The sequence below is a fragment of the Mytilus edulis genome, chromosome 3, assembly GCF_963676685.1.
Source record: "Mytilus edulis chromosome 3, xbMytEdul2.2, whole genome shotgun sequence".
Taxonomy (NCBI): Eukaryota; Metazoa; Mollusca; class Bivalvia; order Mytilida; family Mytilidae; genus Mytilus; species Mytilus edulis.
In genome coordinates, this window is record NC_092346.1 from 9,531,822 (window position 1) to 9,553,716 (window position 21,895).

At 31.5% G+C, this 21,895-nt stretch overlaps 1 protein-coding gene across 1 annotated transcript; it reads right to left on the bottom strand.

The window, feature by feature from the left end:
* Nucleotides 1-2,880: 2,880 nt before the first annotated feature.
* Nucleotides 2,881-18,583, bottom strand: LOC139515749 (3-hydroxyanthranilate 3,4-dioxygenase-like). Its single transcript, XM_071305429.1, has 10 exons — nucleotides 18,336-18,583; nucleotides 16,470-16,551; nucleotides 12,574-12,657; nucleotides 11,720-11,826; nucleotides 11,154-11,255; nucleotides 10,433-10,476; nucleotides 9,397-9,551; nucleotides 9,102-9,170; nucleotides 8,105-8,187; nucleotides 2,881-4,998 (listed from the first exon to the last, which is right to left on the bottom strand). The coding sequence occupies exons 1-10, from the start codon at nucleotides 18,455-18,457 to the stop codon at nucleotides 4,905-4,907; spliced, it is 942 nt and encodes a 313-aa protein (XP_071161530.1). The 5' UTR covers nucleotides 18,458-18,583; the 3' UTR covers nucleotides 2,881-4,904.
* Nucleotides 18,584-21,895: the final 3,312 nt, after the last annotated feature.

Consider the following 21,895-nt stretch of genomic DNA (forward strand, 5'->3'; position numbering starts at 1 on the left):
TAAATATTCACTGTCATCTTGGGATAACATTTCAGTCATCAGCTTCATGGAACTCACATATTGATATTATTTATAAAAAAGCATGCTCTCGTCTATCCGTGCTTCGTCAAGTTAAGCATTTATTAGATAGGAGTTCACTTATACGTATTTATTATGCTTTTGTTAGACCTATATTAGAGTATGGGGATGTTGTATGGGGCAATTGCTCCCAGCACGAGTCTGAGCTTCTTGAAAATATTCAGATAGAAGCCGCTAGAATAATTACAGGTTTACGACGTAATTCCTCCAGACAAAAACTTTATATTGAATTAGGTTTAGAAACTCTGGAGAATAGACGTAATAAACATAAACTTGTACTATTCTATAAAATATTAAATGGATGACACCTGCATACTTATATGAGTTAGTCCAGCCATATCTTCCCAGACAAACCCCTTATACTTTGAGGAATGAAAATATCACTTTTCATCCGCCTCTTGCTAGAACTAGCTCTTATTTCAATAGTTTCATTCCTTCCACTATAAGACTTTGGAACAGTCTTCCTTTGAGTTTACAAAAATCCCCAAGTTTGGGTATATTTAGAAGTGGACTGGAACAGTTTTATAGGACTGATGATATATTTAAACCCTTCAACTATGGGATAAGGAAACTTAATATAAGTCATTGTCAACTCAGAAATAATGCTAGCAACCTAAAATCTCATCTGTTTAATCAATTCTTATCCGAGAACACTTTTTGTGCAAACTGTAATCACCCTGTTGAGGATAACAAACATTTCTTTTTCATTTGCCCTAAGTACAATGATGTAAGACAGATCCTTCTTGATTCCATTAACTCCATTGCTGATAATGTTGATATAAATATTGAATTATTACTTTTTGGAAACAGATTATTTTCATATGATATGAATATTGCTATTTTTAAATCTGTTCATAAATATATCAGTGACACTCAACGTTTTGTTTGAAACTAACTTATTTTTTGTTTCATTAAGTTTTATTTTTTATTTTTTTTTCCTCCACTTAAACATTAATTCGTTTAATCCACTAAGCAAGCTTAGTATCTCTTTCAAGCCATATATATATATTTCTAATGACTTATAAAGGATATTTACATGTTTCAAGGTTCTTAAATACATGATGAGTAATTGCCTATATACTTAAATATACTTTGCATTTAGTAAGTAACACTGTAAACATATATTTGCTCGTGTGTGCTCATAAGTAGCATGCATGTTCCACTACATGTATATTGGATTATTTTAATACAGTTGTTATAATTGGATTATACCTTGAACATGTAATATGGAGAGAGCTTTTATAGGCTGTGCCTGTTGCTCAATCCTTTTCATATCTTAATGAATAAAATATGTTTAAAATCAAATAGAAGACCTATTGCATGCAGTATAAGAACAAAAATTCTGAGAGTATTGCAAGGCAATGCATAGTCCCCTACCAGTTAAAAAATCATTCTATAGGAACTAAATTCTAAATAAATCTATAACTAGTCATGGTGTAAACTATATATAACAAATCTCAAGTCAATATCTTCAAAGAATGATGAAAAAAAGTGTCCAAGGACCATAACTCTGCATAAAATATCAGAATGGAACAAAATTCATACTTGATCTGTAACTGGTCATGATAAAACTATATACCAATTTTCAAATGAATATCTTTATAAGCATGTCAACAAAATGTGTTGAAAACTGATTATTTAAGTGAATTTTCTAAGTCCAAGGGCCCTTTACATTGCACAAAATCATCAGACTGGAACAAAATTCTAACTTAAACTGTACTTTTCATGATGAAACTATATACCAAATATCAAATCAATGTCTTCAAGATAAAAAAAAAAAGTGCAGAAAACAGATTTGTCCGGACTGACATATGGACAGAGTGCAAACCTAACATTCCCTTCCACTTCATCAGTAGGGGACTAAAAATAGATCAAAACACAAAAACTTGACGATAACCACTGTACCATGAAAATGAGGTCAAGGTCAAATGACACCTGCCAGTTGGACATGTACACCTTACAATCCTTCCATACACTAAATATACTAGACCTATTGTTCATCTTATCTGAGATATGGACTTGACCCCCAAAAATTAACCTCGTTCACTGATCCATGTAATAAGGTTGAGGTCAAGTGAAATTTGTCTGACACGTATGAGGACCTTGAAAGGTACGCACATACCAAATATATTCTTCATAATAAGAGAGAAATTGACATTACAACTTTTTTTCAAGTAGTCGCTGAATCATGAAAATGAGGTCAAATAATGGACATTTAACAGACAGAAACTTCTTAACATAAGGCTTCTATATACAATTTATAAAGCATCTAGGTCTTCCACTTTTTAAATTATGCAGCTTTGAAGAAGTTATTTATTGCCATCGCCACTGCCGCCGGATCACTATCCCTATGTTAAGCTTTCTGCGACAAAAGTCACAGGCTTGACAAAAACAAAAACTGTTGACCAATTTTCATGGCTTCTATGGAAGAAAAGGATATATTTCTATTTTTTGCAGCTTTAACTGTTGAGTTGTAGAAAGTTCACATTTTAACATCAGCTGTGAAGCCACTTCTTATTTGTCAATAAATTAAATGTTCAAAATACTCATTGTACAAGGAAAATTTTCTTGGCTTCAATGATCCTAAGAAATGATCAATTATGACAGTTTTCTTGGATTCAATGATTTTAGGAAATGATCAGTTTTTCTTTAATAAACATGTTAACTTTATCAAGTGCATGCACCAACTATACTAGTCTTGTATAATAACAAACTTAATGAACCAATTTACAACATCATAAATACTTCATCATGGGTTGCTAACACAAGCTAGTACATGATTGAAATGAAAACAAAATGCACTCACAATTATTATTTCCTTTAATGAGCACAAATAATAGTCTACTTTTAGTAGTACTACAAAAACAACAACTAATATATAAAATGTTTCATTGACTTGAGGAGTGCACTGATTATGAATTAGTTAAGCAAATCAACAGCAAGAAATCAAAGTTAGTTATCTCCCTTTTCTTAATTTCTTCGAAGGGAGATAACCCTAAAGTTAAATTTGGATTTTAGTCTAGCTAAGGTGCTTATTTAATTTTTCCATCTTAGTTTTTAACTTGGAAAAGGGTGGGTAACTTACTTTTTGCTATAAAATCTGAAACAAATTGATTAACTTTAAACTTAGAGGAAATCAATGCACCAACACTACATTTAACAACAATAGACATATTGATAATTTAGATGAATTATTAGTAGTTTGTGAAAACATTAAAATAAATGTATAAATTATTTCTGTTTATATCATCCTCAAAATCCCAGGATTCATTTTATGTCATTTTCTGCAATCACCAACTGCTCACTGGAGAAGATTTTGAATGCAACTCATAACTGGGCTGATGATGAAATTTTGTAAAAAAACAACTCTAGAACATCTATATCTGGTTAAATAATTTTGTTTTTTGTTTTTGCATTAATGAATTTTAACATGATACATATATAAGTATCAATGTAATGTCTTTTCATGAAAATCTATCTCCAAAACAATATAAAGTCAGGATTGATGATATTTTGAAGCCCAGCCTGACCCTTCCTTTTTAATTTCAAATACGAAACAGTTAGCCCTAATTGACCAATTGGAGCTGAAGTAATGCAACAAATCTGAATAAACCCTGGGTTCCCTAAAAAAAAATGTACAAAAATATATTTTTATGTGTATATCTCATACAAAATCTGAAGAGCTATTAATCAAAAAATATATTAGTCTAAAATAAAGCTGAATTAATTACACAAAAAAATGTATCAAAAAGATTTGTTTAGCTGAAAGTTCAATGTAGTTAAAATAAAAAGATCCAAACAGTCAATTTCAAAAGTGTAAAATAAAAATTCAGTAATTACCTAAAAATGGTGACATCGGTGGTATAAGGAATAATCAGGAATGTACAATACAAATTCATGATATTTTGTTCAAAATATATAAAACAGTAAATAACAAAAACATTTGTTCTATATATGCACCAATTAACACAACATAAACATATGTAAATGACCAGATCCCAATATTTAAGTTACATGTAAAATACACTTTTTACAGGCAAACCATTCTTGTTTTAACCAATTTTCTTGCAAGGAATCAATTCTATTTAAATTTTGTTCAGTTCTATGAATCATAAAACATAAATTAGTTAAAAATCCAAATACCTACATAAACTGCTTTGATATCTAAACAAGGACATTACATTCAACACTTTGTTTTAACAGCTCCTATACAGTAATCAAAATTGCCAGGAATAAATTATCACCATTACTTTTATGCAGTAATAAAAAAGAATTGCAGACATAAATATACAAAAGGGAATTGTTTTACCATATTTTATTAGGGCAATTTACAAAAGTGAAATAACTCAAGCAAAAATATAGCTGTTCCTACTATCTCAAACTTCTTGATAAGAAGAATAAATTTAAGAGTTAATTATTGTTTCCAGATCCACAGACATCAAATTTGAATTGATCCCTTGCAAGAAAATTTACAAAAAAAAAGAGACTGTTCTCACTGTCAAAGAACATCTATAGCACTTGATATTTTTACAAATATGCTAAGTAACAAAAGTTTAGCAACATATATTTTAATTATTAAACTTTGAAATTGAAATTTATAATTTAGTTTATAAATTTTTTTAATCTTTCAGTTTGTAATTTGCATCATATGGTTTATTTTCATTGTTACAATACTTTATTGTTATGTATAGAAGTATAATTTGTTTTCAAAATATATTTAAACTATTTGTTGCTAACTTTTTCTACTCAGTATACATCAAAACAGTTTTTGATTCCACTTCCTCCAATTTGACTAGAAATAAAATTTCTTGTCTGAGAAAGGCCTCTTATTTCTTTGACTTCTTGAAGACTTTAGCCTTTCTAGTAGGGTCCTGATAACAGATAAGTGAAAGGGCACCTGTTGGTCTGGTCGCTGAGTATCTAAAAAACAACAAAAAGTTACATGTATTATGTGAAATATTATTACTAGAACAATTTGTATTGAGAGAGTCATATTTCCTGTAATTTATCAATAGACTATTAAGTGTCATGTTTTTAATGTGCCCAGAGTTTTTTTCATGAATGTTGTAAATTTCAATTTTTCGATATGAATACTCTCCAGAATTTTTTATATAAATGTCATATACATGTATAACTATATTATATTAGTGTAAATAGCATACTCTTGTTTTTATCCCATGAACATCTTGTGTCTTGTTGATAAGTAACAGGTCTTTTTACAAGTGACATAGTGTTAATCCTTATTGACATGTTGTATCTTATGTAGAAGTGACAATCTTATGCCATGACTGTTATTTTCCCAAAATATTCCAAGGGATTTGTTTGAATACATGTTTAATAAATGATTTTTCTTTGTTTGCAAGCCTTATGGTTTTTAAAACAAATTTCGATACATTAATAGAAGTTGCAATGCTAAGAGTATCTACCTATACAGTTTTACAATTCAACTTTATTTTTTGCATAGCTTGACAGTCCTCGACTCCAAATTGATGTCAACATATTGAGTACCTTGTGTCGAGGATATTATTTTCCTGTCTAGATTTTCAAGCATTTTGTTCGAATATTTTTTTTCGGGTAAAAGATCAGTTACAGTACTAGTTAACTAACAGGCCGAATATAAAGTTAGTGAAAAGACTAAAATAAGTCGACATTTAAAAACTAGAGGCTCTAAAGAGCCTGTGTCGCTCACCTTGGTCTATGTGAATATTAAACGACGCAGATGGGTTCATGACAAAATTGTGTTTTGGTGATGGTGATGTGTTTGTACATCTTACTTTACTGAAAATTCTTGCTGTTAACAATTATTTCTATCTATAATGAACTTGGCCCAGTAGTTTCAGTGGAAAATGTTAGTAAACATTTACAAATTTTATGAAAATTGTTAAAAAATGACTATAAAGGACAATAACTCCTTAGGGGGTCAATTGACCATTTTGGTTATGTTGACTTATTTTTAGGTCTTATTTTGCTGTCCATTATTGCTGTTTGCAGTTTATCTCTATCTATAATAATATTCAAGATAATAACCAAAAACAGCAAAATTTTCCTAAAATTACCAATTCAGGGGCAACAACCCAACAATGAGTTGTCCGATTCATCTGAAAATTTCAGGGCAGATAGATCTTGACCTGATAAACAATTTTACTCATGTCAGATTTGCTCTAAATGCTTTGGTTTTTGAGTTATAAGCCAAAAACTGCATTTTACCCCTATGTTCTATTTTTAGCCATGGCGGCCATCTTGGTTGGTTGGCAGGGTCAAGCCACCAATTTTTTAAACTAGATACCCCAAAGATGATTGTGGCCAAGTTTGGTTTAATTTGGCCCAGTAGTTTCAGAGAAGAAGATTTTTGTAAAAGATTACTAAGATTTACGAAAAATGGTTAAAAATTTACTATATAAAAGGGCAATTACTCCTAAAGGGGTCAACTGACCATTTTGGTCAAGTTGACTTATTTGTAAATCTTACTTTGCTGAACATTATTGCTATTTACAGTTTATCTCTATCTATAACATGTATAATAATATTTAAGATAATAACCAAAAACAGCAAAATTTCCTTAAAATTACCAATTCAGGGGCAGCAACCCAACAACGGGTTGTCCGATTCATCTGAAAATTTCAGGGCATATAGATCTTGACCTGATAAACAATTTTACCCCATGTCAGATTTGCTCTAAATGCTTTGGTTTTTAAGTTGTAAGCCAACCAGGTGATCCGCAGGGCGCAGCTATATACGACCCCAGTGGCTGAACCCTGAATAGTTGGGGCAAATTTGTTCACAATATTCAAGCTTGATTCTGTCTGAATTTGGATTGTGATCAAATTTTTGACATAATATAGGTTTTTGTCACAAAATTAATGTGGTCAAAGATCTAACAAATCTATTGCACAATACTGTGCAATTGAAGATTTCTTCTTGAAACTTCTTTGAAAAAAAGGAAGCCCTTCAAAAAATGGTAAACAAACCCCCCCCCCAAATTTTTGAACCCCCCTTGGAGCAATAACCCTTAAACTCAATCCCATGCTTTCCATTGCAGTATTGAACCTTGTAGTACAATTTCAGAGAGATCCATACACTTAAACACAAGTTATTGTCATGATTGTTTGGAAACTAGAATCATGCTTCTTTTTGGCCCTTTTTTGGCCTCTATTTACTACATTTTTGGGGCAATTAACCCAAAACTTAATCCCAGCCTCCCCTTTGTTATATGGTACATTGTGATACAATTTCAGAGAGATCCATACAATTACACATAAGTTATTGTCTTGAAACTAGAAAAAAGCTTGTTTTGACCCCTTTTTCGCCCTTAATTCCTAAAATTTGGCTCCATAACCCCTTAAATGAATCTAAACCTTCTACTTGTGGTTTTAAACATTGCGGTATGATTTTAGAGCAATTGAAATACTTCAACACAAGTTATCATCCTGAAACTAGAAAAATGCTTGTTTTGGGCCCTTTTTGGGCCCCTAATTCCTAATTGGTTGGGACCATCATCCCCAAAATCAATCCCAACCTTCCTTTTGTGGTACTGAACCTTCTGAAAAAATTTCATGAAGATCTTTTCACTTAAACTAAAGTTATTATCCGGAAACCAATGTGTCTTCGGACGACGAAGACGACGCAGACGACGACATCATACCAATATACGATCCCAAAATTTTTTTGGGGTCATATAAAAACTGCATTTTACCCCTATGTTTTATTTTTAGCCATGGCGGCCATCTTAGTTGGTTGGCCGGGTCACCAGACACATTTTTAAAACTAGATACCCCAATGATGATTGTGGTCAAGTTTGGTTTAATTTGGCCCAGTAGTTTCAGAGGAGAAGATTTTTGTAAAAATTAAATACGACGGACGCAAAGTGATGGGAAAAGCTCACTTGCCCCTTTGGGCCCGGTGAGCTAAAAATGAATCTGGCCATAACAATAAGTTCCAATGTATAGCAACATTCCATCTAGTAACTCCACTATAACCTTGACCTTGACCTATGTCAGACATATACATTGCACTATAATAGACTTACTGTTGTCCACATCTAATGAGCATTGTATCGTTGTGGTGAAGTTCATAGTCCTTACCATCTACTGTCACTGTAGATGTTCCTTCCTAAAATGATAAATAATGTGTATATCTCAAGGATAATTAATGAAGCTACTGCTTCCTAAAATCATTAAAGATAAATACTGTGTAAATCTTAAGGAAAAAATGAAGCTATTGTGGATTCATTATTATTCGTTGGAAACCAATTATTGTGGGTTTGGTGGGTACTGGTGAACCACAAATTAAAATGTTCAAGGAATTACAAATTTGTGGAAAGGCTTTGTATGCAAAGATTGGTACCATAACAAAATCAAATATCCACAAAAATGCAAGTTTTCCTCAATCCAAAAATTGATACCCAAGAAAATTAATGAATCCACAGTAAGCTTTTTTTTAACTTAATTTTAACTAAATTTAAACTTGTTTTTTCTTTATGCTGGAATATTTCGCCATTTTAAGTGCCATCATGATGGCATTTCTAGTTTATCATGAAATGTTGATCATATCAAACTGTACACCCTATTTCCTTATTAATTTAGGGGGAAAGAAGGGAGGAGGGTAGCTTAATACTGTAGAATAGAGAATGGAACTGTGTATTCTTGTATTTCTGGGTGGAGGTAGACCATGACTTTAAACTTATAGAAATTCAAATTTTAAGTATGATACTCTGATTAGATCATACAATAAAATCAAGAATGAAGGAACCCTCAAAATACCAATTATGCCACAAGGGCAAAAACTGATACTATATAAAATAAATAAACCACAGTATATAAAATAAAGACATGTATCCACCGCCCTTTTTTATTTTTAATTTCAACTTCATGGAGAAGCATGAAATACAAGTATTGATTGTCACATATAGATAACCATTTAATCTGTTTATAAAAAGGACAACCTGTAACATAAACTTAAATTTTAAATGAGTAGAGCTGATGACAAGATATATGCTATTACATGTAATACATGTGTATGCGTACCAACATCCATATAAAAGTTTCTGCACTGGAACACTTCCCTGTGTTTGATCCTGTACCAAATACATCAACCTATAAAATAATAATATAGATAGTATATAAATTATATAATTGCCTGCCTAAATTGTAGTGATCTGAACTCCAGTGAAGTTTGTTTAGAAAAAAAATAGACTGCAATGTCCATTTATTTGCATAATTTAATTTGACATCAGTAATTTCGACAGGATGGTCCAAAGAATTATAATAGATTAAAAAGATGTCACCTAAAACAGCATTTTCATAGCCTATGCAGACGTACTTTAAATTGATAATTTGCTTCTTCACCAAATATATTCAAGCGCCCTTCTCTCTCAATCATTGTTCTATTTTCTGCCAACCACTGGTTCAAACTGAATGGATCCTCCAATAATTTATGTTTATCTGGTATTATTGGAGGTTTCTCTGGAATTGTGCCTATAACAAACAGAAATGGTTGTAATATTTAATAAGTACTCAACCTCTCTATAAACTGATGCATGAATCGTATGCGCAACTTTCAAATCAAATGAATTATTTTGTATTCTACTGTAACTGATGAGCGAGCATCTCTCATCCTCAATTCTTCCTATCAGAACTAATGAACAGATTTCAGTGAAACTTTCATAGAATATCCAGTAATAATCACATTCTTTATTTATTTCTTTATGTTTATATATGGATTGATTAATTGTTGTTTGCTTAACTTCCAGTGGCAAATATTTCATGCATGTTCTGGACGAGTCAATATAGAAAATATTGGGAATTTGATCTGAGAGCTCTGCTAATACACTTTTAGATATGCTGTTTTCATGACAACGAACTAAACAATACCCAAAGCAAGAAAATGTGCTTTTACTACTACATTTATGTATTCTTCATCTCCAAGTAACAAAACCTCTTTCATAAAAGGAGTAAAGTTTTACTTCAAGGTCAAGTTGTAGTGGAATTGTTTGCTAGATGTCAATAATAAAACATCTGTGCATTAAGAACCTAGATGTATTTAAAAATAAAAACAAAATAATATAAATGTACTAATTATCTCGATGACATATTCCACATTTCCATTCTTAATTTTAATTTTAAAATATCAACAAAATGTAAATTCTATCTATAATTCCATTCAATTGTTTAAGTTTTAGTATATCTTACTTAAATAACTGAGGTTATTATTTAATCAATGCACTAACAAGCTGATTACGTCTGCAAGTCTGTGCAGTTTTATGTTATTTTGTCAGTTAAAGCTTGATACTCAGTCCAATAGAGGTATCATAATGCTGGTATTTAGCCTACAAATAACATGCTATAAACTTTCTTACCAGGAATCGGTTTTCCTGTTTTGTGTTGTTCTGATGCAAAATATCTGAAAGAGAAGAAAAGCTAATATGAAGGAGCTTCTGTTTTCAATATTACTGTGAATTCTTTAATATAGTGGGGTACCATTTTATGTTTTAAGTGGTAAAACCATATTTTAAATGTTCAACAAAGAATATATTTTCTATAAGGTTTTGTGTAGACATTTGCAAATCCACAAGGAATTAGCTGATAAAATATTAGTGATTATGCCAGTTGAAACCAAGTGTGTACATGACTTTCGAAGAAAGATATTGGGAATTAATATGTTGATATCAGACCTATGTTGTGTCTGTTGAAACCAAGTGTGTGTGTGTCTTTCTTAACCGAAGAATTAGGAGTTGATATCAGACTTGGGTTTTTTTCTTTTGAAATGGTCCAAAAGTATAACACTCAAAGGGATTCAGTGCCTCCCATATGATTGGGTACTTTAAAAAAAATCTGCCATCTGAAGACTTCTATATTGATGATATTGTGTAGACATTGCCTATTATTAAAGACAAATTACACCTGTTGATGTGTTGTGTGATTGGGTTGCTGTCTCATTGATGTTTACCTGGTACATCTTTTTACAACAAATGGAAGTTTTTAACGACCTTGACTGGCTATACAGCCCTTGCATGGTCGGTACATCCTTTTATTCATACAGATATGCTGATATTTCCTCATTATAACTTAAGTAATTACCTTTTTATAATTGGTCCAAGCTGTGAACCAAGATCTTCACAATGGAACCACTCCTCATATAGAGAATCTAATGTTGGTTTACCATCCTTTTCTACATAATACCTAAAATGTTTAGAAAAATTGCAAAATTTTTCATCATTTTAACAATAATACCAAACAATAATGATTTCATTATAGCATAGTTTTTCTTTGTTCTCTAAATTCAATATAAATGTACAGAGAAACAAGAATGAACTAAAAAATTAAGAAACAGAAAATGTGTTAGCTTTTCAAAAAAGGTCAATGTTGGTTGTCATCTACTGTAGAAATGTTTTGGTTTTGAAAACAAGAAACTATTCTCAATGTAAGTTTTTTGTCAAACTTGAAAAATTTGACTGAAAATAAATATATATTCTAGACCCCCAGTCATGTTTTTTTTTGTAATTTCTTTTTATATATTACTGAATGATCTTTATTCAATTGACAAAAGTCAAATGTCAGATTTCAGAAAGCAGAGAGACATCTCTTCTTTTCATGCAAATTTTTGAGTGCTGTGTATCATGTTTGTGAAAATTTAATCCCCATACCTTAATCCATCCTTTTCATCTTCAGCTCTTTCCCTCTCTATAACTAAACCAATAGTGTCAGCTTTTCTCTGTGGTGAATGAGGGATTCTACCTGGCAGCAGGAAAATCTGTAAATCAAGGCATGACGTTATACAATATACAATTCTTGAGAATTTAAGGAGGGATATCACAGTTTCATGGTGTGACTCCGTGAATAATTGTGTTGTATAGAATTTGAAAATATGTTCATTTTAATTGTACTGTGAATTACTAGACTTTAGTTGCTTTGTAAAGGGGGTAGACCTTGGTTCAGGGAGATAACTCTTTAAATCAGTTAAGCGTTTGTAAAAGTCAAGTTCATCAATGTATTTTAAGCATTTACCTGAAACAGATTGAAAATAATCTATGTAACCTAGAAGCTTAGAATATATTTTTGAAAATGGTTGACACAAACGTACTGATGATTTTAAGAGTTATTTCCTTCAACCTAGGTCTACCTCCTTAAGTCAGGTCCTTTAGATTGAATTTACAAAATCCAAAACTATGTATTCATATTTATATAGGACAACATGCCCTGCTCACACTATCAGATATAAGTTCAGTGAATCTCAAAATCTGGTTTTAATTCTTAAATTGGCATATATAGTCAAACCTGTTTGGAAACACAGACAATTGACCATATACGAAAACTGACCGTTGATTTTAATTCAAAATATATAGGTCTATATTCTAAATTGACACAAAAAGAGTGTGACCTGGCAAAGACAAGTTTAGCACTTTTTTTGCTAAATAGAGGTGCAAAAATTAAGCTAAAGAATAATATGAAAAAAAATTGCAGTATCTATCATACAAACAGACATAAATCACATAATTACCTCTCCCTCATTTATTGGAATATCTCTATGTTCACCCCGTTCAATAACTTTTAGCACCATATCTCCTTTTATCATGTAGAATAGCTGCAATATAAAATAAAATATATTAACTTTGTTCGATAAAGATAAAAAGAAATTTGATATGAATAAAAATATTATATAAAATTGAGAATGGAAATGGGGAATGTGTCAAAGAGACAACAACCCGACCAAATAAAAAACAACAGCAGAGGGTCACTAACAGGTCTTCAATGTAGCGAGAAATTCCCGCACCCGGAGGCGTCCCTCAGCTGGCCCCTAAACAAATATATACTAGTACAGTGATAATGAACGCCATACTAATTTCCAAATTGTACACAAGAAACTAAAATTAAAATAATACAAGACTAACAAAGGCCAGAGGCTCCTGACTTGGGACAGGCGCAAAAATGCGGCGGGGTTAAACATGTTTGTGAGATCTCAACCCTCCCCCTATACCTCTAACCAATGTAGAAAAGTAAACGCATAACAATACGCACATTAAAATTCAGTTCAAGAGAAGTCCGAGTCTGATGTCAGAAGATGTAACCAAAGAAAATAAACAAAATGACAATAATACATAAATAACAACAGACTACTAGCAGTTAACTGACATGCCAGCTCCAGACTTCAATTAAACTGACTGAAAGATTATGATTTCATCATATGAACATCAGGCACAATTCTTCCCGTTAGGGGTTTAGTATCATACCATCACAACATATATGAGAAGAACATAACCCGTGTCATGCCAATAACTGTTTTTAGAATAAATGTGTTTAGTTCCGATGCAAAGACCTTATCAGTGACTCAATATTAACGCCAAAATATGCAATCTTTAATGACTTGACAACAGTATCATGAATGTTTATCACTTTAACTTTATTCATTGAAATCAAGCACACCATCCTAGGCCAACCATAAAAATATGTTTGTTTGCAGTTTTCCGACTGTACCTTCAGACTGAAGGGTCGGTAGGTAGGAAAAATATTTTATTTTATCAGCCAAAATACAGTTTAAACAAGCAGTTACACTAAACCAAGTTTCTTGTGAAGAAAAAAAAAACATTTTAAAACAACAAACACTGGACATGCTGAAAACCAACATCAAATGAACAGGCATTTTCAGATAAAAAACTTTTTAACCAAAACTGAAACTTTAACATAGTGTCATTATCCAATTTATGACATAAAATATGGTATAATTATTAAATACTGGAACACTTATAAACAAGGAATGTCATTATGACTAGAACTGTTTTAAAGAAATATATTCAGACATGTATGCTTCTTGACTAGAATGTTTTCATGAGTAGAGTATTTTAATCAGAAAATGTAGATATTAAGGATTTATAAGACAATGTGTTAAAGAGTGTAACAAAAAAATAACCATTGAATCTTCCTCAATTGAAAAAAAGGCAACTTGAAAAAAAAGTATTTAGACATTCGACTGTTTTCATATTTCTAATAATATTTAATTATATGTGATAAGGTTATATTTTTGCCAGGCTTTAATGAAAACCAACAAAGAAATCTAAAGTTTGGGGTGAAATCCATAGCACCCCATTAAAAGTAAATGCTCTGTACTGAAATGTTTTTAATGCATAACAAAAATTGACAGCATAGCTCCTAAGGACATGTTTTAATTGAATTCACACAGTTTGGGTATATTTAATATTGTAAGAAAGAGAATAATTGCAATGAGTGGGGCAGCCCCCCTTATCCTAAAGGAGCATACTCATTGCAATCGAAGATAGATTTAATATAGAGAGAGTATATTTATTTTTCAAGCTAACCATTCATTTTCTCTACATCTTTGTGTAGTTAGGGTTGCTTCTTATTGATTTGGCATGATCTATATCCATTAACATTTCAAATGAGCCCTTCCTCCGTACAGCAGGGCTTTCCATTGAAATGGAAGTAGAAGGCTGAATTAAAATTATAGGTGGCTATAGCATGCGTTCGGCGAACACCAAGCTGTAAGCTTGGTGCCTTACGGCAGGGGGTCTTGGCTGCTCAAGGCCCCCAGAAGCTCTGGCATGATAAATAGAGCAAAATCCTGCATTCTCGCAATCTCCTGGCACCTAATTTAATCTTTCAAATGACCATTTTTTATGTATGAAATTAAAGAAAGAAAAAAAAAAACTACAAAGAAATTTCATTTTTTTTATGTCAGTTTTTTTATTTTCATTACCTTATGCTTAAAATTCATTTACTTTTAAAGGAGTTTTATTTAAATAATCATCCGGTTTGTTAGAAATCTTAATCGATTTATATTGCATAACTACGTGCATTTGTAAACAAATGACCCCCCTTTTCTCTCTAAAGACTGTTACACGTACTTAAATCATACAATTATTTCTCAAGCATTGACAGGAAATTGATATATCCTCTGATTTTCTCTCTTTTTTTGTAAACTGTTCAATAAGTCGGATACATAAATCATTTGGAAATGTAATTTATTTGAGCCTTTGAGGTCGAGTCGACAATATTCTTTCTACTTTCGTTTTTGACCTTGATTCTCTGAACACCACGTGGGCTTTGAAAAATGAACTTCAAAAGATACTGTTTTTCAGATTCTGAACAATATGATCTACTACACTTTCTTTAATTTGACTAATATTATTCCATAACATAAGATTGTCATCCTATCTGATTGTCTTTACGTTTTAAAAGCCAAAAAAAGCCAACGAGTCAATGACCATCGGTACGTCTCTATTGTTATCGTTCAATGACCACCGGAACGTCTCCTTGTTTATCGTGACCGCGACTTTGCGACAATATACGTCTCTCGGCTGCCTGTACATTTGAAAAAGATTTTTTTTCTTTTTGAATTTATATTTTTGGCAGTGAAGTAGCCGGCACTTGAAGCCACCGTAAGCGGCGGATTTCTTCCGGCTACCGGCTTCAATGGAAAGCCCTGGTACAGGCGTGTTTACAGATATCCATGAAGATGTAAGTCACGGAGGAGTGGTTTCATCTTTGTCGTCTTCACAACGATTTGTAGAAAATATGCCATACTTCAAGCTGCTGTCGAATTATTTAACCACTGAAATTGGTTCCATAAAGTCAGGCTCCACAGATTCTGTACCCGATTTGTTTGAGACAGAATGGTTATCGTGTCAGTTATGAATATCCGCTGCATCATCGTCAATGATATCATCACACATCATTACATGTGCCTGAATTTGTATAAACAGTTTACTAATAAACTTTTTTGTTTGTTAGTTGTCTTAAAATTGACACGAGACGACAGCGTAAAGTACTCCTCCGTGACTTCATGGATACCTGTAAACAATTTCCATGTGCTTTATCATTAAATGGTCACATGAACGCTTGACGGGAAGCTTAGACAAACCGAACTTGAAATGCGTAATTGACCCAGACTTTAAATCATTTCCGGAAAGGACCCAAAGTTCCAGATCGCGTCAATAGAGGTATTAAAAAAAATTTCTTCAAATTTAAAGCAATAAAATTTTCACAGTCGGGAGGATTTTCAAGGGTCGGTCGGTAAACTGCAAACAAACAATATTTTAATTTAAGCCCTAGTCATTACTTTTTGTATCCTAAAATAGAAGACTTAAGGAAGTTTGCTATTATGTTTGAAAATTTCAAGCTCTTCATAAGACTTGTATATATTCATGATATTGAACCGGAATTGATAAAGGAACCAAAATAGCGACAAAAAAATAATAGGTATCTGTGCTTGTTTTTGAGATACATTGTATTAGCCAATGAAAGATTGGCGGGAAAATATTCTCTCTAAACTTTTCATATCTTTATCACTGACAAGTTAAGTTGTCAAAAACTTGCATATTGAATAACTGTCAAACAGAATAGGACCATAACATATTTCTGATGTAATTTCAACATTTATACCTCTTCACCTTCTTCAATATGATAGTCTTTTCTTTGGTTGGGTCCTCCTACATAAAATGATTTCATCTGTCCATCATTGTGCCTACAATTTATACAATATATACAATTTTTAAGACATAATAACATGTATAAAGTAATAAGATAAAAACTTTCGCAGTGTTGAAGACCCATTAGGGCCTTTAGTTGTTTTTATTTTGGCAGTGTCTGCGCGTACTCGCATGCAGGTACAATAAGTCCAATTGCCATTTGTAGGCTACACTTCCCACATCTGGTTTAATAATGAAATGCCATCGGATCGGGAATGAAACTTAAAAGATAAACGGAAATAATCAATAATATGGGGATTTCGAGTAGAACAAGTGAAGAGTATGAAAAATAATATTTTCAAATTGTATATATTAGATAATAATACATAACAAATATTGCAAATTAAATGCACACTGATGGAAAATGAAACTGTACAGTCCCTGTAAAAGAAAACATGATAAAAATTATAAAATGTAAATGCAAATCTAACTGAATTTGAAAAATACCCATAAGAGATTTAAAAATAATCTTTTAGTAAAATGTAAAACAGAAACTGAAATTTTAGTTTCAAGTGTAAAATGGAAAGGACAAATTCAATTTAAAATTACAATTTGAAACAAATATTAGGCCTTTTTCCTGTTGGAATTTGTTTGAATTTTTTTTGCCTCCGTGAATACAGGAAAAATTTATTCTGTTAAACTTTAATTCCTCTTTATTTTTTATGTTTCCAGCTCTTCTGTTTTCTGCAGATTCTATTGACTGCGAGTTTCTTTTATACAATTGTATAAAATTAAACAACATGGTTTTGAACAAATTGTTCCAATTCATGTTAACCATTAACTTTGAAATGTCTTCCCCACATGTGTATCACTAATTATATTAATTGAAAAAAACTGTTTACTTACCTATATATTAATATTTATAAAATTTCTCAGTAGTTTTAATCAAATAATTGAGACAAATTCCCTATATATTTCATGTATCATTTCCGTTCCCATGCCATTTTATTATAAAACTGGATATGGGTATGCGCAGCCTACGAAAGGCAATTTGACTATTTGTACCCGCATGCATGTACACGCAGACACTGCCTTTTATTTTTTACTCTTTGGTTCGGTTGTTGTCTCTTTGACACATTCCCCATTTCCATTCTCCATTTTACATGTGTTATCCAATTTAATAACATTTTTTCATAAATCTATATCGCTATTTTTTTCAGAGTGTGTCAGACTACCAGGCTGTTAAATTATAGGACTGTCATATTATAGCATTGTCTGATTGTACTGACTACTGTTAAAAAAATATCGAACTACAACCTAGTCTGCTGTCTATTAGTAGTACATGACTGATGGATTGCAAGTCTGACCCCAAAGACAGGGACCTTTAAAGAAAAAGACGGGTTTATATTTCCAACCCCAAAACATCTACAATTATAGTCCAAATAATTATGACGTCTTGAAAGGCTATGATAATTTTTTTCTTTGACGCCTTGAAAGGCTATGATAATTTTTTTCTTTGACACCTTACGTCTCAAGACGTCATAATTATTTGGACTAAGTAAGGCGTCAAAGAAAAAAATTATCATAGCCTTTCAAGACTCATAATTATTTGGACTACAATTATAGAAGCCTCAGTATGAGTTGAGCACTGCCACAGGAAAGTTCTACACATGATAAATTGATAATATGCTGAGATAGTCTCACAGGCACTTGTTTTTATCCATATCTATTTATATTAATAGTCAACCTTCTTATGGATAGAAACAAGTGCCTGTGGATAGTCTTACTCTTAGTCTTAGTAGTACAAGTTAAAAACCGAAAATATTGTCAGTTTCCTCACATCATTTTGTTGCACACTGGTGGCAGGAAATGTTTGCTGTTCTCTTCCAGCCATTTGTCAGTGTTGTTAATAACTGGCTCCAAATGTCGAACCTTTTTTGTCTTCGGCTCGCTTTCTGACATTTTTTAATTTTCTAATTATCTAATTGGAATCTGGTACCCCTTTTCGTCATTCAAATAGAGCAAACTGAAACTATCGCAGTTTATACCAGAAACCAGATTACTAAGTGTCTAATACCAAAAAGTTAATAACGCACAACCGAGACCCTCATTTAAAAGAAATTTAATGTTTAAAACACTTAAGTTCAAGGTATTAAGATGTCATCATTCTTTTGCTGCATGAGGAAAAAAGTTAAAAATTAAACAGCAATCAAATAAATGTACTGCCATTTTTTGTTGTTGTACATTTACATACAAAATAAATAACGAGTAACAAGTGCATCTTTTCAAAGGGAAATTAATTCATCTTACAATATTTTTAAAATAAAAACTTTTATTTAGGCTTTGCAGGTAGTCATAATAATATATACATATGTCAAGAATATAATACAAATGAAATACAAAGTGATCATAAATTATAACTGACAAATAAACTCTGAATTAAAGAACTACTATTAGTAGTATCTAATAATAAATATAAAGAATAAGCTTAACAAATTAAAAATTCTATGAGATTCAAATGAAATATAAATTTCATACCCGCCTCATACAAACATATTCCACATTAAGGGAATGGGAGGGGGGTTTTGAAAAATGAACAAACGACGAAACACAATGTTCATTAACAAATTAGCTACGCTGATAGAAGTTTTATCGACCAACTAAGACATATTTAAACATAAAAATTCTAAATTATTAAAATGTTGACTGCCTGTTTTCTGGTGTTTCTGAAAAGGGAAAATCAATAGTGAGTTTTACTTTTAAATTGAAATATTTATACAGTATAAATTACTGTACTGTGTGACCAATAAAAAACGTGTTCAAATTAATTTAGAAAGCAGACTATAACTAAACCTTGACCAGATATGTGCTCACTGTTAAATGAAGTGAACCTAATTGTCCATTTACCAATTCACTAAATTATTTTTCTGATTCCTCATTAATTAATAATTTTTAATCAAAAATTTATACATTATAAAAATTAATTTGTCATACTTTGGCCTCATCACCAATTTAAAACTGTTATTTGATACATTAAAAGACATGAGCAAAATATATAATATCAAAATAAATGAATTACATTGTGTTTGACATGAAGAGGAGAAAATTTTTATTAACATTAAAATTTGTAAAAATTGAGTTATTATTCAAATTCCAGAGTGGCTTATCAAAATTGTGGTCTTTTCCTCTCTCAAGGGACTAGTGTGAGTTTTAAACATACCTTTTAATCAGACATTCATTATATATGTCTACCTTGATACCTCCTGGCATGTTGGATCATGATATTGAATTTTTCCCAGCATACATGAAGATATATGAATATAGGATAATTTAGATATACTTTTTTTTTTGTTCACTTGGCAGCTATATATGGCATTTCATATATATTCCTGTGATCAATGTATATCTCTCATCTTTTGTTTTTAGTTCATGGTTTTCATTTTTGCTTCATTAAACTATTGTTGTGCAATCATTTTGATTCCTTCTGTTGTTTGTTTTAGTAATACCAAACTGAGTTTGAATATTTATATTTTAAAGTACTTATTATTTGTAATTTCTGCACCAATCTTGTTTATTCTGGATATTTAACAAGATCATGTTCAGTCTTTTGGTGATGTTGCTGTATGAAATCTTATTGGAAGTACATTCATTGATGAAAATTATGGACAGCATGTTATAAAGCATGTTTGCATCAGCAGCATGAACTATTTGCAACTGGACATTAAAACAATCAAGCAATATGCAATCAATGATTTGATCTTTACGGATATGCAATCATTCTGCTCTATGGTAGGGCTGTTGTTTCTTTTCACACTTTCCCCATTTCCATATTATTAATTTTATTCTTTATTGATATTGTATCGATTTTATGGTTTTGTATACAATTGCTATCTATTATACCATCACCATAGAGTATAAAATTCTTTTCCTGAACTGGAATTTATTTATTCCACTAATTGTGATAATAAGGGGAGAGTTGAGATCTTAAAATAAAGACTAGTTTTACTCCACCATATGTACATGAGCCAATGCTTAGGAATTTGGTTTTGACTGTTTTGTCATTGGTTGCTGTCATATTTATTTATATCTATATATATAAATTTATATGAAGATTTTGATTACAAGTTATAACATCCTGATACAACTAGACAAGGATAACTGTAAATTACTGGACATTTTTTTTTTATGCCCCACCTACGATAGAAGAGGGGCATTATGTTTTCTGGTCTGTGGCTCCGTTCGTTCCTCCGTCTGTCCATTTGTTCGTCCGCCCGTTCGTTCGTCCCGCTTCAGGTAAAAGTTTTTGGTCAAGGTAGTTTTTGATGAAATTGAAGTCCAATCAACTTGAAACTTAGTACACATGTTCCCTATAGTATAATCTTTCTAATTTTAATGCCAAATTAGATATTTACCCAATTTCAAAGTCCATGGAACATGGAAAATGATAGTGCGAGTGGGGCATCCGTGTACTTTGGACACATTCTTGTTTTTTTAAAATTAGAGATAAAATCTTGTCATTTGAGGAAAATCAAGAGTAAATCAAAGTCTTGGTAATATACACACCATATATATATGTAAAATACTTTGCACAATATAAAAGTTTGAACTTGAAAACTAAAAGAAGTTACCTGTACAAACATTTAATCCCCTAATACACAAAAAATTACTAAATTCAACATTCTATAAAATGTGGAAAATTTGAAGAAAATCCTGATAATATGAACATCCTTGGTTTATGTACATATATGCATAATATATAAGTTATAGCTTGACATCTGTAGGAGGATTAACAGTAAACCAAACAAACCATGTGAAATTTTGAAAGGAAATAGGAATGTGTACCATGCATGCATACATAATTTTACAAAGGTAGGAAAAATAACATAGTTCCTTTCATTCTTGCATCAGATATATTAAACACCTGAAGTAAACAAAACTGTTCAAAGTTTTGAAGTCAGGGTACTGATTCACACACTGGAACAGGACACAGTGAAATGTCCTGCCTGCTTTGCTGATTATGACTGAATTTATGTTAAAATTCTTTGAGATCCAACAGGTACTTTTGTATCAGTAAATCATGAAAATTTGGTAAAAGTTAAGATAATCCAGTAACTTTTTGGTTGATGGGGGAGGTCATCAGATACATTTGGTGAAACTAGATATCCTAAGGATGATTTATGCCAAGTTTGGATTTATTTGGCCCAGTATTTTCAGATGAGAAGAATTTTGTAAAACTTATTAGAGGGGGGGGGGGGGCAATACCTTTTTGTGTTAACCTGTTATGGCCCTTTTCAAGGTGTTAACTGTTATCTGAGATCAATTTGAGCTGTTAACTGTTTTCAACCCACTTTGTTAACTGTTATCAGCATTTTTGCATTTTTTTTTTACTTTTTTGCCAAA